This window comes from Carcharodon carcharias, chromosome 14, assembly GCF_017639515.1.
Source record: "Carcharodon carcharias isolate sCarCar2 chromosome 14, sCarCar2.pri, whole genome shotgun sequence".
Classification (NCBI taxonomy): domain Eukaryota; kingdom Metazoa; phylum Chordata; class Chondrichthyes; order Lamniformes; family Lamnidae; genus Carcharodon; species Carcharodon carcharias.
In genome coordinates, this window is record NC_054480.1 from 60,124,502 (window position 1) to 60,143,491 (window position 18,990).

At 41.5% G+C, this 18,990-nt stretch overlaps 1 protein-coding gene across 7 annotated transcripts in view; it reads left to right on the forward strand.

Annotated features, from left to right (window-relative positions):
* The first annotated feature begins 160 nt into the window (after positions 1 to 160).
* The window catches only part of znfx1 (zinc finger, NFX1-type containing 1), a 55,758-nt gene continuing 36,928 nt past the window's right edge, over positions 161 to 18,990 (forward strand). The window contains exons 1-4 of one of the 7 annotated variants that reach the window (XM_041203990.1): positions 161 to 404; positions 12,366 to 12,439; positions 13,214 to 13,352; positions 16,477 to 18,384. In XM_041203990.1, the coding sequence (XP_041059924.1) occupies positions 13,229 to 13,352; positions 16,477 to 18,384 (2,032 nt within the window). In that variant the 5' untranslated portion in view covers positions 161 to 404; positions 12,366 to 12,439; positions 13,214 to 13,228. Of the gene's footprint in view, positions 405 to 6,301; positions 6,701 to 7,051; positions 7,187 to 7,237; positions 7,340 to 12,365; positions 12,440 to 13,213; positions 13,353 to 16,476; positions 18,385 to 18,990 lie in introns of those variants that run through there. The other 6 variants (XM_041203989.1, XM_041203992.1, XM_041203991.1 and 3 more) reach the window with 6 other exon arrangements.

Consider the following 18,990-nt stretch of genomic DNA (forward strand, 5'->3'; position numbering starts at 1 on the left):
ACAACGGACAGACGCACGCAGACCGATTCCGTCATCGCGTATTATAGCCAATACGCGTCTCATGACGTGTTCCATCCCAGAGATTTGGAGGAAGAGGAAGCCGGAAGTTGTAATACAACTACCGCACAAGCAGAATAGCCTATCCTGTCTGGCGCTGTTTTGGAAAGATATATCTACTTAGTTTTATTATTTGTTTTTTTTCTCTCACCTTTCAAATAATTATTTTACCTGTTTCGCTTTTAAAAGCTATTATGAATTCTGCTTCAACAATTGTTTTTGAACTCATACGTTTACAACACCGAAGGAGGCCGCCAATCGTGTCTGCGCCAGTCAAGAAAGATCTGATTACGCTAATCCCATTTTCAAGTGCTTAGCCCATAGCCCTGGAGGCTATGGCAATGCAAGTGAATATCTAAATATTTAAATGTTACAAGAGTTTCTGACTCACCCTTTCAGGCAGAGTTCCAGACTCCCACCACCCACTAGGTGAAGAAATTTCTCCTCAACTTCCTTCTTAGCCTTCTACCTCCTACCTTAAATCTATGTCCCCTGGTTATTGACCCCTCTACTAATGGAAAAAGTGCCTACTTATCCACCCTATATATGTCCCTCGTAATCTTATAAATCTCTATCAGGTCCCCTCTCAACCTTCGCTGCTCTAAGGAAAACACCCCAGCCTATCCAATCTTTCTTCATAGATCAGATACTCCATCCAAGGCAGCAACCTGGTAAATCTCCTCTGCACCCTCTCCAGTGCATTCACATCCTTCCTGTAATGTGAGCTGAGCTGCACGCAGTACTCCAGCTGTGGCCTAACCAGAGCTTTATAGAATTCCAGCTCTTCTATTCTATGCCTTGGCTAATAAAGGCAAGTATCCCATATGCCTTCTTAACCACCTTATCTACCTGCCCTACCACCTTCAGGGATCTGTGGACATTCACACCAATGTCCCTCTGCATCTTCAGTACTTTCCAGGGTTCTACCATTCATAGTGTAATCCCTTGCATTGTTAGACCTCCCCAAGTGCATTACCTCATCCCTTCCTGGATTGAATGCAATGGCATTCATTTGCCACTGCTCTGCCCACCTGACCAGTCCATTGATATCCTCCTGCAGTTTACGGCTATCCTCCTCACTATTTACCATCATACCAATTTTTGTGTCATCCGCGAACTTCTTGATCATACCCTCTGCATTTAAGTCCAAATCATTTACGTACACCACAAACAGCAAGGGCCCCAGCACTGAGCCTTGCGGAACTCCACTGGAAACAGTCTTCCAGTCACAGAAACATCCCTCTACCATCACCCTCTGCTTCCTGCCTTTCAGCCAATTTTGGATACAACATGCCACTTTGCCTTGGATCCCATGGGCTTTTACTTTATTGACCAGTGTGCCATGAGGGACCTTATCTATCAAAAGCCTTGCTAGAGTCCATGCAGACCACATCAAATGCATTACCCTCTTCAACACTACCTCTTCAAAAGATTTGATCACATTTGTCAGACATGACCTTCCCTTAACAAATCCATGCTGAAGAAAGGCCATATGGACCCGAAACTTTAACACTGTTTCTCTCCCCACAGATGTCGCTAGACCTGCTGAATTTTTCCAGCATTTTCTGTTTGTGCTCCATGTTAATTTATGTGTCTCTCCAAGTGCAGATATATTCTGTCCCTCAGAATTCTTTCTAGTAATTTCCCCAACACCCCATGTTCTGGTATAACATGAAAACAGATTATCTCAATCTCCCTTTCTCCCAAATGTACACCCCCCAATTACTGATCAGTTGAAACCAGCTTTTTCTAATGTTCAGTTAGGTTTATATGAAATTTTGATTTAAAATCTGAAAGGAAGAACCAGAAAGGTACAGTTTTAAACTGGTCCTGTTGAGAAACAAACACTTTTACTTAGTACTGATGCAAGGTAATTTAACTGTCTGTCTCTACAGATGCTACCCAACTTGCTGAGCATTTACAGCATTTTCTCTGCTAAATGTTATCTGGGTTCTTAATTCAGTACCATAACCACAGCATAGAATTTCTTCAGTTCTCTGCCCAAAGGCAAGCCCAACCCACAGTGCCATGATCTCCATGGGTAGGGCAAGGAGGCAGGGCCTGAATCCACACCAGCCAGAACAGGGATCAAACCAAACTCTAATCTTTGGTCCAGGCATTTTAATTCAGAGCTATGGATAGTGATGGCAGAAGCTCCAATTTTCTTTCCAGGATTTCTCCTGTTCTTATTACCTGTATATTGGAAGGACTTTCATATTGACATTCAATCTGTTTGGCTGCATTCCTTGGCAATATGTCCTGGAGTGGGACTTGTACCTTCTGGCTCAGAGATAGGGACACTACCACTGCGCCACAAGAGCTCACAATATCTTAGAACCTGAATTTAAATAACTGATAACAGCTTTAACTTTTTTTTGTTCATCTCTTGGGATGATAGCCTCATCTATTCAACTATTTTTTTCCCATTTATAAATGTTATCAGGTACAGGTCCCCAGTGTGAAGTAAGGAGACCTGATTATTAGTTTTGTGCATGATGTGTCAAATATAGTAATATTCTGCTGGTAAAATTACATATAACCTTGTTTTCTTATCTTTGAGTTTATAAAAGATCTTACATGCTTCCTCAAGGAATAGTAAAATTTTAATTTGAAAAGTATTTATTATTTTGTATATTACCACTATATGTTTAGTTAAATAGGCTGAAGCACATATCCAATTCTTTGCACTTGTATGCTTATTGTTTGCCAAACTTATGTCTTTCTTTGCCAGGCAGCCCATGTCACATAGGGTTGGATATGTTGCTGAGTATGGGTTGATGCAATGCCTGGCACATGAATATAGAAACAGGTTTTGTAGGTGTTGTATCTGAGATTGGGGGTACAGGATTGGCATGTGATGTGCAGCTTTTGCATGAACATCAGCATTAGAAAATGCACTTTTCCTGTGGCTGTAACAATGGGGTTGGTTTACCCACCCATCATCTACTGTAACTTCCACCGAAGGGTTACAAAACTCCAAAGAAATGGTGTTAACATTGCTTACACTGTTTTTCTGGGTTTTTCCATGGCTCTTCTATCAAAGTTATAGTGGGTAGGCAAAGAACTTCCTAAAAACCTCAGATGAAAGCAAAAAACTGCAGATGCTGGAAATCTGAAATAAAAACAGAAAATGCTGGAAAAAGTCAGCAGGTCTGGCAGCATCTGTGGAGAGCGAAACAGAGTTAACATTTCAAGTCTGTTGACATTGTTTTCCTACTATTTTCTATCATATAGTGTTCTCTTTGGTGACAGGATGGGAAGTACGTCTTCTTGATCCAATTCCGGTGCTTCATCTAGATTCTCTGAAGAGTCATATGGACTTGAAATGTTAACTCTGCTTCTCTCTCCACAGATGCTGCCAGACGTGTTGAGTTTTTCCAGCATTTTTTGTTTTTACTCCTGAAAACCTCTCTGTCTATGTCCTTTTTTTAAGGTAATCTAAAATGTCACAAATTTGACCCTAAAAAGCAACATTCATGGTGGGTCCCAGGGCATTAAAGTTATCCTCTGCCTCCATGACTCTCTGAACACCAGCAATTAATTTGAGGTGCATGTGTTCACTACCATCAAACACATTTGATGATGTAGGTGACTTCAACATAGAACGCAAAAAGTTTCTGTGTTTTGTTCTTGTCTATTGATACTGCATAAATTTGTCTTACAAAGTGGCATCATTACAGAGCCCACAGAGACTGAGGGCCACAGGTGTAGCAAGGCAATGAAATAACCCAGCAGAATCTACCCTCTGCTGCTAGCTAGAAAATCATGTGCAACTGTCACACATGAGACCATCCTACCTGAAAATGTGTCCCCTGTTTTAACAGTTCTGTCCTCATCATGACCACACTGTCTACACATGTCAGTGTCTCTTTTTTTAGCATAGCTCACAGATTTACCATTCATTTAACATGATAAAACCAGCTTCCAAACTTTACTGAGCTCATTTTCTGAATAAACAGAAACTTGAGTGTAACCATATTTTAAATTCTTGAAACATTGTGTTTCTACTATTTTCTGCTATATAGTGTTCTCTTCGGTGACAGGAAGGGAAGTATGTCTTCTTGATCCGATTCCAGTGCTTCATCTAGGTGCTTCCTCAGTGGCAAAGATCTGTGAGATGATTCAGTGCTGTGCGTTAGTGGGAGTTTCCTGAGATTGAGTTGACCTTTGCGTCGCAGCAGTTGAAAGCACTAAAAGAGATTTGCTACAGGCTACAGCACACATAAGACTGCCACGTACTGGCCATTGCCATACTGATTATGTATGGGGATTGATTCTCACTCCCCTAATTTGGCTTTAATCCAGATCTATTGGAGACCTACAGCCCAGAGGAGGATAGCTTTAAGCTGCTGCAACAGCATAGCTTTCCCACAATCCTTCAGCATGTTTCCTGGTGCAGACAGAAACTCCACTAGCGGCCTGCCAAAAAATTGAATTGGGCTGGGATGTGTCCCAGGTCCAGTAGTGCAATTGTCAGATGGGTAGATTTCTGCATGGTCACACTTATAGTAGCATAGCTACTGAAAAAAAAATCTCAAGTCAGGTGCTTTTAGCAGTAATTTCAGCACTTTTGACTGCCCAAAGGGCTCCTGAATGGAGAAAGAAAATCACTGTAAATGCCCCTGGAACTACCATGCACATCATGATGGTTTGCAGTATTGTGAAGCCTTCCAAGATTGCACGTCACATGTCACTACTACATTCCTTCACCTGAGATGCCACCTCCAGCACACTGGCATGACCCCAATGTTCACATCAAGGCTTGATGCTCAGTAAGCACCCTGGTATTAAAACCAGAATTCTACAGCTGCAGTAAAATTAACAGTTCCCATGCCCCCAACAGTAAATTCTTGCTCCTTCTTCTTTGTCATCAACAGTTGCTCCTGCTCACTCATGCTTCAAGTGCACTCCCCTCTACATCATAGACTGAAGTCCTTGGGCCTAAGTATCTGAGCTACTGCTTACAGTAGAAGTAGTGGTACAGGGCTCCATGGTACACAGTCTGATAATTAATGAAGGTATACGAATAGTCGTTTGGTAATACAGAACTTGAGTATTGCTGAAAAAAGAGACATATTAAAGCTTTTTGTCTTGCACTCATCAGGACTCTTTGCAAGAATACCAACAATTTATACCGTACGTAAAGAGAGTGCTGATCGGTTGGTAAGTGGAACAGTATAAATTGTTGTTTACCTCTTTTACTGGTAATCTTGCGAAGTGTCCTGATGAGTGGAAGATGAAAAGCTTCAACATGGCTCTTCAGCAATTAATGAAGGGTATAGTTTGGTGAGAAGGAAGACAAACAGAAACTGCTCATGAACCTGGAGCTAATTCACTGTCACTGTCAGAACACACCATCCGTTCAAGACTTTTCAAAATGCAGCACCATTCTCCCAACACTATCTAATTAGATGGTGTCCCATAAATATGTTACACACAGTACCTGCAATCTACCTCCTACCTGGAGGCATCTTCCAGGTGTCAGTTTGGCTGAATGGCACTCTTGCCTGAGTCAAAAGGTTGTGAATTCAAGTCCTAATCCAGGATTTGAGCACAAAAATCTGGGCTGGCACTGCAGTACAGTAGTGAGGGAGTGCTGCTTTGTCAGTGGTACTGTGCATTGGATGAGAACTTAAAGTGAGGCATTATCTGCTTTCTGTGATGGATGTGGAAGATCTTCTAAATGGAATTCTCCCATGTGCCTTGGCCAATATCAACCAACATCACCAAAAACAGATCACTATCTTATTGCTGTTTGTGGGATCTTGCTGTGTGAAAACTGGCCCCCGTATTTCGAACCTCACAGTATTGAATACACTTCAGGAGTACCACATTCCTAAAGCTCTTTGGGAACATACTGAGGCCATGAAAGATTCTATATAAATGCAAGTCTTCTCTCTCACCTTTATTCAATGAGCTTTAAAAAAACAGAGCTAAAATTAGTACCTGCTTAGACGAGTAATTAAAAATAACAAAGGCCCAACAACAGGGAGATATCAGTATTGTGAAAACTTAGTACAGATCAGTATGTAATAATGTTGGATCTAGGTTATTTTCATGCAATACCTATTCTAAGTTCACAACTAAAAGGTTAAAAAATATATTTTCAATTTCGGAATGATTGCAGATTCGATTTCTGATTCGTTTCCGCAACACTTGGTTTATTTTGCCTGGCAACTGTGCTTTTTTAAGCCATTTATCACCTCCCTTTACCAAGATGGGATCGGAGGCTCCAGCTAGATGTCCCTCTCACCCTTGCCGCCACAGACTCGCCTTTAGTAAGCTGGCCGTCCTGTGACTTCAGCGGATCAGGTGACTGCCGCTCATTCCAGCCCTGGTGGTGTCTGGGGTCAGAAACCCGAGTGAGAAACGAAACTGGTGGAGTGGGTGTTGAACGGAGAGGTGGAGGGGGGATCTTTATATATATAGAGAGAGAGAGCGCGACTGTGCAGCAGACTGAGCAGGAGAGTCCTTTAAACTAACATCGCTGGGGCAGGACAGACTGCAATCGAAGCAATTGTTTTGCCTGAAGTGACATTTTGTTTTTTTTAAATGGACCCGGTTCGCTTCATTGTTGCCGCCATCGTTCAGCAGTATCACGGTGTGAGCCTGAAGTGAAGGGGGAAGCAGGAAGAAATCAAAGGTAAAATCCTGCTGCACAATGAACAAGCGAGGCTGAGGGTGATAGCCTGTGTTATTTTGGTTGTTGTAAGCTGGAGTGCCGAGAGGAGGGGGACGACTGGTGATTGCAAACGTTAGCAACAGTGTAGCGAAGGAGGGCAATGGACACATTCCCCTTCCATCAGCAGTGACAAGCCACACTGTGTCATCCCTGAATTATTCAGCAGTTCAGTTCAACTCGCCCAAGGAAGTGGAGTCTTCAAAGACGATCCGGAAGTGTAATTGTGTTTATTGAGAAGTCATTGTAACGACAAGCATACAAGTAGCTGGGCAGATGTCCCTTGCCTCCTCCCTTCCTCTTGCTCCCCGCCCCCTGGCAACTTCCCATGTTGTGTTATCATTTTAACGTATGCGAGCCTTTGTACAGCAAAGGTAGCTATTCGTCCATCTCTCGGTTTGTTGGGTGCATTCCACCGATAACCCGTCTCCTTTGGAACTGATGTCAGAAGTGGGTGGAGATTGGTGATTCTATTTCCATTCCCAAGCGCCGATCTATTCTCTTCCGTATCTTCTGTTTTAACCTACTTCTCTAAAATGTTGACCGATTGTCTAAGTAACAACAAAATGCTGTAACTTGACCCAGCGTCCACAGATTACGGAGGTATTTGTGTACAGCTAGAGGGTGAATTCCTCTTGTGGTTAATTTTAGCAAACAAAGTGGGGACAAACTGAAATTTCCTAATTTTTGTATTCATAAGCAGTTTTCCCTTTTTTAAAAGAAAGTGTCCCCCCCACCCCCTTTAATGTTCCAGTCCATTTTTTTTTGCCTATGGCTAATTTAAAATTGAACCGCACCGACCAAGGGGAAACATATGGGATTGGTAAAGAAAACATTTTATTACGAGACATGGCGCTTAACCTTTACTGTGAGGCACGGGAAAATAAGTTTACTGATCAATTCCTGTTTGTTATTGAAAGTTGACTGACATTTAAAGCAACTCTTTGCCAACATGCATGGCGCAAATAAATTTCAACGGCTGGGAATTGTCAGTATTAGTGAACTTGTTTTAATGTTGAATTAACGTTGGAAATAGAGAATAGCTAAAAGTTTGTTTGTTGTTTTACTGTTGCTGCAAATGGGTGGAGGCTGATCTTAAAGCTGTAATGTTGCATGACTGCATTTTTTCTTATGCTTCAGGCGGACGTACAGCAGTTAAATTTGTTGGGATTTGGTGAGGAATGCTGCTGTGCATATTTGATCTATCTGTCGAAACACTTTTGTCAGTATTGTTTCATGTCTGTACCCAAAGGGAAGTGAAAAAGGTGTCACTGCATCTTTGGATCCTGCAGACATTGCAAATTATTTAATAAATTATTTAGTAAGTTTCGTTTTCCTCCCTCTGCCTCAAATTGACATCTCATTGTCTTGTTGACCACTTTGCAGTCTAAACCACAAATAGACGGCTCCATCGTGTGGTGACCTAAGCCGAAGGTAGCTGTTGCGACATGTTTTGTATTTTTCTTCTAATTTTTTCGCTGCTTTCTATGGGGAAATAGCTGAGATTTATACTGTTACCTCGCTGAATCCTCAGGTGAAGGTTGAATCGTAACCATGTTTTATCAAACTGTTTCAAAACAAAAGCGTTAAGTGGTGTGACTGCCGGCCTAGGAGGACTGCATCTCTAACGTATACAAAAGTTTTATCTTTGTTTGACAGTGCAGTGTTACAAAGGATTTTAGCACATGGGAATGGTAGGAGATAGTTTTGAGCTTCGCCATTCTGAAGTTCGCAGCAATGTCTGTGTTATGTGTTGGACAGTAGAGCTATTCCCCTATAGTTCTTATGCATTTCCTGGTGCTGGTCAACAGCAGTTTTGCAAGCTGGGTACCTACACTGCCCTCTATGCTGGAGGTGATGGATGGCCTCCCTTCTCCAACAGTTTGGAAAGGAGAGCAAGGTGGAGAGTGATGGGAGGGACGGGTGATAGAGAGTGAATGGAAGTTTCAAACTAACAGCAAAGCTCTTAATTGAAAAGCTTGGAAACAGGGAATTAAAATTGAAAATGATAGATCATTTTAAATCTGCTGAGTGCACTATGGAAGAGTGTCATTTATTACAATCTTATGTAGAGCCTCAGCATTCAGATCCTAAAGAAGTGTAAACAAAATCTTGTTGCAGGTGGGTCTGCTCACTAATTGTGATACCTAGTCATGGAGACCAGGAAGATTTTAAGTTTGATAACTAATTTGTGTTCAGTTATTTGTTGCCACCCGGGATGACATTATAGGTGTGGATGCTGAAAATAGGAAATAAAAATGCTGGAAATGCTTAGCATATGAGGTAACATTTATGGAGAGAGAAGCAGAATAAACAGAGATCAAATATCACATAAAATTATCTAGATATTTAGAAGTTAAATGTGGTTATAGGAGTCCTGGGTTACAGAGACACCAACATGTGTTCCTGTGTTTGTGAATGATGAGAATGGGATCTGGTTTGGTAGTGATGATCCTTCTCAGTTAAGTAGCCTTCCAACATTTTTGTTAAAGCTTGCATGTGAAAATTGGCTGTAAGGCTGGGGAATTAGACAACTGCCAGCACCTATGGGACAGTATTCCAAGAAGAATTGGTATCTTCAAGAGAAAAGAGTAGGATTGGGACAAAGAAATTATAATTGCACTATGTGTGTATAGCATCATCATAAAGCACAGGAATAAAATTGATGCACAACAAATTTAACTTACCTTCCCTCTCCCCAGCCCTCCCACTGCCCCCCTTTTAAAGCAAACTTAACTCCTTACTGTGTGGCTGGTTAAATAAACTGTATCAAGATATATCCTAGTGATGGTACAACCTTGCAATGTCTTTCAGCTGTCCATATTATTCTCTGTGGCATTGAAATTGTACTGTAGTTATGGGCTGGATTTTCACAAAGTTGGGGAGACTCTGGCCCCATTTCCAGTGCCCCCAGTTTCCACCAGCATGGTATAAGGGTGCAGGCTGGAGCAGGTTGCAATCTAGCACCCTGCCCTCCTGACCTGGCCAGCTCCATAGCAGGGATAGGCATCTCCTAGTCCCCCTAACTTTTATGGAACTGGGCCACTTTGTCAAAGAGTTATGGTTCATGGCCCCTCAGTGGTCATGAACCATAGTCTGGATGAGGGAATCTTTTGAAAGGTGAGTTAAAAAAGGTCTTACCCATGCACCACCCCCCCCCCCCCCCCCCAATCCCAAGCTATGACCCTCCATCCACCCCCATGGTCCATCATACTCTCCATGTCAAGCTATGGCATTTTCATGCCCATTCTCCCAGTATACAGAATCAGTGATCCCTACAGCATCAATAGGATGTGTGGGAAATCTTTACACAAGCAGTCATTCATTCATTCATAATTTTCTACTTTCCTGGAAAAAGCTTTTTACTACAGCCCTATAAAAGTGCAAATCATCCAGACTTTTAAAGTCTCAATAGCGGAAACTACAAGCACTTGATGCCTTTTTATCTTGTGTAAATAAACATTGTGCAATTGACAGAATAGATCACAGAGAAAGAATTATTAATCAAGCAATGTTTTCCTTTGGCACAGCTGTTTCAACAGAGTAATGGATGTTTGGGCTCTCAGCCAGGCTCTGGTCTGGATGATTGATACTTTTATAGGGCTGTAGTAAAGGAAGTAGAAAGTTATAATTGAAGGGTTATTGGTTCTATATACAGGGTGAATGGGCATGGAAGTGCCTTTGCTTGGCATGGAGGGCATGAAGATCCATGGGGGGGGGGAAACTGGGTGGATGGAGAGGCATAGCTTGGCATGGAGGGTATAAGGGTCCATGGGGTTGTGAGTAGAGGGGCATAGATTGGCAAGGACGTTATGAAGGGCCATGGCAGTGGATAGACAGGGATAGGTTGGCATGGGGGGCATGAAGGGCCATGGGTGGGATGGGAGCTTGAAATGGCATGAATTGGCATGGATGGACATTGGGAATGTGGGAGGGTGAGGAGTGGTGAAGGCTAGAGGGCTGTTTTTTGATTTTGGTATTGTTTGTAACAGAGTAACACGACACAGGTTTGGAGTTTTATGTTCAATATTACTGTAGTGATGAGTAGTAGTAGCTGTTGGAGAAACAGTGTGTAGGTGCTGTTTACACAGTAATCAAGAAACAGTTCCTCACATGTATTTATTGACATAGAGTAGTCATGACCACACCAGAAAATGAAATCATTGTTTTGTTTTGAATGTTTTGCGTGTGGAGATTAAGATCCAAAATGTCCTTGAAAAATCCATCCCATATTCCCTTGCATCACAAACTGGAGATTAATTTAAAAAAATCTTGTTTCTTTAATAATTTTACTTCTCACATGAATTGTAATGGTATCACAAGCAAACGATGTGTTAATCACCATTGATTATTATTGCATTTGATTGCAAGGATCCAGGGCTGAGGAAGCTTTCACTTGTGGTCCTTGAGAAACCTTACCCAGTTCCTGTTCCTTGACATCAATTGTCCTCAGAATGTATGTGACTGAAGCAGGTTAGTAGTCCAATGCTGAACGAGCTGATTTCAACCTGGATAATAGCTGGGGCTGAATTATGTTCACCCCATGATCATGAGGCAAAAGAAGGAGGAAAAAAGTCAGTCAGGGCTTCTGCTCTTACTACTAATTGGTGACTCTTGCTAGAAAGCCTGTGTCCAGACATCAAGACAACATTGTGCTTGGTGATGATGCCTTATGTAGCCAAATAACATGCTGATACTTGCCATTTTGGAATCCCAAGGAAGAATGGGCATTTGATTGAGGGTACCAGTGTTTGTGGAACCTACCTGCTCAGGTGGGAGTTCTGAGTAAACTAACAAATAAAATGTAGTTCATCGAAGGCCTACAAACATTTGGCAGTTCCTAAGATGAGGAGCTAAAATTTACATGAGTAGATTACTTCATAATCTTTTAATGACCATCTTGAATATAAGGATAACCTTGGGCATTATATTCTTCCCAAACTAATTTTTGTGGCACCATATAAATGACACTGGTGACAGAATGCTGGATCACAGCATTCCTTCAATTTAAACACTGGGACAAGTGAAAGTCACACCTTTAGCTGAAACTTGCTGTCCTTCTATTGGTTAGTACCTTTACATTCTTCAATGGTGAGGAATGTACACGTCATGTATCTTTATTTCTCTTGCAGCTTTTTTCCCATGTTACATAGGGTCATCAAAATGCTAGTTGATCACTCCTTCATATCAACCATCACTTTCGGATTTTGTGAGTGGATTTAGAGCTGGATGCCCTTGCGGCTGCTAACCCTGCGCACTTATCCAGGCTGGGGACAGCACCATTACACACTGTCTTGTCTGCACCAGTGGCTGAGTTATATATGCCTGCGTACATATGTCTATTATATTCTGAACAGTACGGTATGACCCACATGGACTGGTATTTCTGACATGGTTATTGCAGGCTGTCAGAATAGTGTGGATTTGGTTCGAGGAAATTCTGTGAGCTGGTATTGTTATTTTCCTGAATTTATTATTGACCAGTTGTGATTATATTCCAGGAAGTGCTTCCATTAATTTGAATGTGAATTGATCAGCAGTGTAATGAGATAGCTATTCTTGCGGATTGTTGATATAAGTAAAGCAATCCTCCATTGAGACTGATTTGTTGGATGTTTGCTGACTACAGGATGATCAGAAACAGGACTACTTTAATCCTCTGATGATCAGAAACAAGGATTCTTCAATCTTTTGATTTATTAGGTAATACTTACAGTGAATCGATTAAGCAAACGTGCTCAGTTTTATAACAACACAGAATTCATTTCTGAAAAAAAACCTTAACAAATGCTGCCAAGGATCTGAAAAGGTGCTGTGAATCAACAGCTAAAGCACTCATGAATATTAGGTTTCAGTTGTCTCCTTCAATCTAATAATGTACAACTATAACTGAAATATCACAGGTATTTTTTGGCAGGTTATTGATTTTAATATTTAAAGAAAACGATCACCTCACCCCCCAACCCAACCCACCCCATTGTCCATTGTTCAGTTTTTTGACTGAATAGCTAAGCCACACAGACTAGGAAGGTCTGGGATTCAATTCCTAGTTACCCAATCTCAGCTGGACTGGCAGTAAGTTGTCCTGAGGAGGGTGGGTGCAATAATTGTCCCCAAGACCCTTAGATTAGGAAGAGAACATTGGTGAGGATTCCAGTTGCTGATTGTTGGCCACTGGAAGTCTACATGCATGTAGATTGGGGGAAGTCAAAATTGGACATGGTTATGATGGTCTCTTAGACAAAAAGGTTCTTACAACTCATGGTCTGGTTTTACAAATAACTATTGTCTGTTGACCTAGGTACCCCCAACGTGAGGACAGCCCTCAACACAGGGAACAGAGAAAATTAGTCAGGAGGACTACAATTATATTGCTTCACCCTCTTTGAAACTATGTCTTTACATCAGGTCATGGTGGAAGACACCACCTCTTGCTGCAGTAGTAATGTATTATGTAATGGCTTGATGTCTTCACAGAGCAAACTGTTTCAAATGGATCCTGACCATTGGCAAAGGGATAACCACAGGTGGAGGGGCCGAGAAATTGAGGCGGACAACCCAAACAGAAGAGCAGCTACAGCAGAACAATCAAGACAAAACCCTAGAAGAGGAGATGGTGAGAAAGATTATTAAAGATTGCAGATCTTTCTTGCAATCTACGAAGGATGTATTTTTCACCTTCTATTTTCCAGTGTTATTTCTTTCCCCTCACTGTTTTACTGAACTATTCAACACTTCCTAAGTTAGGAAGATTAGTGAGTGACTTGCTACCAAGCTCTGACTAGAGTGATTTTCAGTTAGCTGCTTGAAGATGCTTGTGTATGGTATACAGTAACTTGCTCTCTAATTCTTCTGTCCCTGTGGTGAAACAGAAGACCACTTTTATACGCTTCTGACTACAACAGAGATTGGGAACTTACTATGTCAGAAGTTATGGGTTAAGTTTGGAGCCTGGTCCCACATGGCACAGCTCAATGTTAGTTTGCACAGTTATATTTGAGTGCTTCAGAAGGTCTGAGTTTCAGCTAAACGTTATTGTGGAGTTACTTTAGTGGAGGCAGAAATTAATTTCCAGCAAATCGAAAGTGAAGTGTTATTGTGTTCCTAAAGGAAGTAAGGGTGGTGAGTCAGTTGTTGATTGTTCTCTCCCTCCCTGTGAGGAAACATTTATATTTATACCTCTGACAGGGTCTACCCTGGCAGTTTTAATCAATTTCCTTGCTATGTACATTTTACTCCCTTCTTTTCATTACTATTTCTTGCTTGTCTTAAATTCTCTATTCTTTAACTGTCACCTTTTTCTCTTATTTCCCTAACTTCATTGCTGCAATCTTGGGACTGAGGGATCTGTTTCAGAATAACCTATTACAGTACGTGGACAAAGATTGAACTTGAATTTATAAAACTAACCATTAACACGTCATACTTGAATGTAGCTATCGCCACCTTATGATTTACTAATAGCAAGCCCTGTGGAAGGTAAAGATGGTATACATAAAATATGCTTTAATTAGGATATGCCAGAAGGCTTAGGAATACATTTGTTGGTAATGTAAAGGATCTGTTGGGAGGTAAGAAGCTGCAGTTGGTTTATATACAGCATAATTTTGTGAACTTTAACATCCTGGATGATCTGGACCTACGATTTGTGATACCCTTACTGGAATTCTATTTCACATTTGGCTTGTCTCATTTGTTCCCCATTTTCTCCCCTTTTCCTCCTGAACATCACTGCAGGAGTTCCTCAGGGTAGTGAACTAAGCCCAAACATCTTCAGCTCCTTCTTTAATGACCTTTCTTTCATCATAAGTTCAGAAGTGGGGATCTTCGCTGATGATAGCACAATGTTCAGCACCATTCCCGACGACTCAGATATTGTAGCAGTCCATGTCTATATACCACAAGACCTGGATAACGTTCAAGCTTGGGCTGATAAGTGGGCAAGTAATATTCACACCATACAGCTGCCAGACAGTGAACATCTCCAACAAGAGAGAATCTAACCATCTTCCCTTGATATTCAATGGCATTACCATCGCTGAATCCCCCACTATCAACATCCTGGGATTACCATTGACCAGAAACTGAACTGGAATAGTCATAAAAATACTGTGGCTACAAGACCAGGTCAGAGGCTAGGAATCCTGTGATGAGTAACTCACCTCCCCAAAGCCTGTCCACCATGTACAAGGCTCAAGTCAGCAGTTTGATATGCAATACTGTCCACTTGCCTGGATGACTGCAGCTCCAACAACACTCAAGAATCTTGACACACCAGGACAAAACAGTTGGCTTGATTGGTACCCCATCCGCCACCTTAAACATTCACTCCCTTCCCCACAGGCGCACTGTGGCAACTGTGTACCATCTACAGGATGCACTGCAGCTACTCACCAAGGTTCTTTTGAAAGCACCTTCCAAACCCACAACCCATATCACCTCAAAGGATAAGGGCAGCAGATGCATGGGAACACCACCACCTAGAAGTTCCTCTCCAAGCCACACACCATCCTGATTTGGAAATATATCATCGTTCCTTCACTGCCACTTGTTCAAAATCCTGGAACTCTCTTCCTAACAGCACCATGGGTGTACCTACACCACATGGACTGCAGCGGTTCAAGAAGGCAGCTCACCACCACCTTCTCAAGGACAATTAGGGATGGGCAAGATGGGCAATAGAGGTTGGCCTAGCCAGTAATGTCCATACCCTGTGAAAAAAATAAATTTTAAAAATTGTCTACTTTAAGTAACAGTTGGCTCAGTGATAGCACCCTCAGCATTAAGCCAGAAGGTTGTGAGTTCAAGTCCCATGCCAGTACTTGAGTCTGCAATTTCGGCTTTTGTCTATAATGAGAGAGTGATATTTTATTAGTGGTCCTGTTCTTTGGATGAGATGTTTAACAGATGCCCTGTCTACCTGCTCAGGTGGCCATTAAACATCATATAGCATTATTTAAGAAAGAGCAAAGGAGTTCTCCTGGCGACCTGGCCAAAATTCATTCCTCAAATAGCAACATCAAAACAATATCACTTGGCATTTTTCCCATTGCTGTTTGTGGGACCATCCTGTGCACAGATTGGCTGCTGTGTTTACAAAGTACACTTCTAAAGGACTTTATTGCCCATGAAGCACTTTTAGATATCCTGAGGGTGTGAGAGATGCTATGTAAATGCAAGTTCTTTCTTCTTATTTCTTCACAATTTCTGTTTACTTTCTTTCTGTCATCCATGGCACAGCCACCTTTATTTCTGTACTGCAATATAGGTATTAGACATGTACCTCATTAAATATAAAAACTCTGAACAAGTTTTAGCACATAGGTCATATGATTTCTGCATTACAATTATTCTGTGAATTTAAAGAGCTGTTTTTGTTTGTTTAGTCGGTCTGCAGTTCAAATGTGAGAAAGTTAATATTTGCAGAACAATTCAAAACAGTAAGTTAGTAGTAAAACCATTAATAGCTGAATGACTATTAGCTAATCGTCAGTCCTTCTAAGTAACTTGTGTATTGCATGCTGGAAACATTATTTGCTGGATCTCTTAAATTTAAAGCTTGTTAGTTCTATGAAACAAACAATTGCACAGAGAGTCTGGGGAGAAGGTCTTTAATGTTGTTATTCAGTTTGCAATGAAAACAAGCGTAAGAGCATCTAAGAAAGCTGTTGTCAACAGACACGACCCAGAGAATTTGACTGTAAAATGTATAATTCACCCTTTTTTTTTAATATCTTTAGCTTCTTTGGAACGTCTTGAACCACGAGGACGGCGATATAATGGAAGCCAGAGAAATGCTGCTGGACCAGCAGGCCAGAGAGGTGCACCACAACCTAGGCGAGCACTTTCGACACCCAGACAAGGGGAGATGCAAGCGACTAGAGAGATTGGAGGAAGGAACCAAGAGTGGAACTTTAATCTCAATCCCAGACATGTAGAAGGGAGACAAAATCCTGTAAGAGCTATTCGAAATCCAGCTGGAAGAGCTCCTGCTGTTCAGGGCAATCGCCAAGGCCCCCAACAGGGCAGAAGGGATCAGCAAAATGAACGTAGAAATGAAACATGGAGAAGGAATGACTTTCGTGAAGGTGGTCGAGGCAGGCAGGTTGAAATGCAAGGAAATCCTCTCTTCCAAAGAAGGAGGCCTCAGGAAGTAACTAAAGAGGAACATGCAAAGGACAAAGAACAGTTTGTGAGAAAGTTAGGCTACAAAACAATGGAGGGCCTTTTGGACAAAGAGCCATCTGAAATTGTTATAACTTTAGCCTGTGGCTCTGGCCTAAAGGAATTATTAAACCAACAACTAAACCCAAATTTTATCCAGTTAATTTGTAAAGTCTTATGTAAGGCCTGTAGGTCCAAGACTGACCGTCAGAGCATTCAGCATCTCCTGGGCATTGTAAAGGATTCTCTCTTTCTGAAGGTTCAATTGCCTCGATATGTGGTTCAGATGAGTACAGATCCAGTGCCTGCGCGTAGGCAGCAATACCCTGAATATATTGAAAGCATTCTATTCTTGCTTCAGGAATTGGTAAGTATTTTTCCAGCCAGTTCAGTTCAAGAGATGTCCATGATGGTTTTGGTCTTGGATCCTACGGTGAATACTCTCCGAGCTGCTGGGGTTTCAATTGGCGAACAGATTGAAAATAGCTTGGAGAAAATAAAAAATATAATTCATCACTTACAAGGGAGAAAACGGGATGGAACACTCAGAACAGATACACATATGTTGATAGACAATCAAGAAACTGGTCCTGAGGACAACTATAGAACAATGACTATATATCCCACCTACAATGAGATGCACTTAGAAGAGAAGCCATTTCTGCGACCAAATCTCATTACTGAAAAGTATGCAAATACTGAAGTGTACCTTGATACCCATTTCCGTCTTCTGAGAGAAGATTTTGTGAGACCTTTGAGAGAAGGAATCTTAGAGTTGCTTCAGAATTATGATGACAAAGGTCTGAGGAGGAGAAGATTCGATGACATTCGAGTATATTTCAACACACGCATTATAGTTCCACTCTGCACTTCCACTGGTGTAGGCTATAAAGTCCAGTTTGACACAAGGCCATTGAAGTTTGTCCGGTGGCAAAATTCGAAGCGTCTGCTATATGGTTCTCTTGTGTGTATGTCAAAGGATAACTTTGAAACCTTACTGTTTGCAACTGTGTCAAATCGGGATCCTGCAGAGCTCAAAGAGGGCATTGTTCATCTGTCTTTTAATGTGCGAAGTCGACGCCTATTGGCTGAGGTGGAACCTTCAGATTGTTTCCTGATGGTTGAAACAACAGCATATTTTGAAGCCTACCGCCATGTTCTAGAAGGGTTACAGGAGATCCAAGGAGAAGATGTTCCTTTTCAAAAGTATATTGTAGAATGTGACACCGAAATCCAGGTTCCAAGATACTTGAGTTTCAATGATAGCTATGACCTTGAAGCTCTAATGAATGGAAAATCCGAGCTCCCTGAGGACAGTGCTGGACAAATCTTTGAATGTTTGCAAAGGACTTCCAAAGTCAACATTCTTGATCCTGCATCATGGCCTTCCAAGGAAGAGCTGAACCTAGATGAGTCACAGATGAAAGCTCTGCAGATGGCATTGACTAAAGAATTGGCCATCATACAAGGACCTCCCGGAACAGGTACAATTGAAGAGTAACATCTACATTGTTAGTTTATCTGCTGTGCTGAATGGATTAAATAATTAAAACCTATTTTCATAATTTCTTAGTTCCTCGCCAATTTTCTCCCTTCCTATCCTAAAGATATGGAATCACAATGGAATATGAAAAAATGCACCAAGCAGGTTCTAGCACCTCATCTGAATGTCATTGGGCTACAAAGCAATGGTGGGGTATCAGGAACAAATACTAATCCTTCCTCTGCCCAATACCCACACAACTTCCTATCACCCCAATACTAACATACAGCTAACTGTTCCTAGCAAGTGGGAACATTGGCAGACTATTTTCCCACACCTAAGCCCAGTGGTGCCAAAACCAATTGTACCACCTTTCTTTGGCTGAGATCAGTGTATTCTAGGGATCGAACCTGGGATATTCACTGTTTATGTAGCTCAATTTTACATTAGGTGCTGCATTTTCCAGCCAAGCTTCCGGGAAACTTTAATATCCGAGATTTGTACAAATTGAGAAATGATCTGGAAAAGTTGCCTCAACGATTTCCCTTCCTCTTCAAAAATTAATTGGAAAATGTATGAAAAAGTCAAGAATCTAATTCAAGAATAA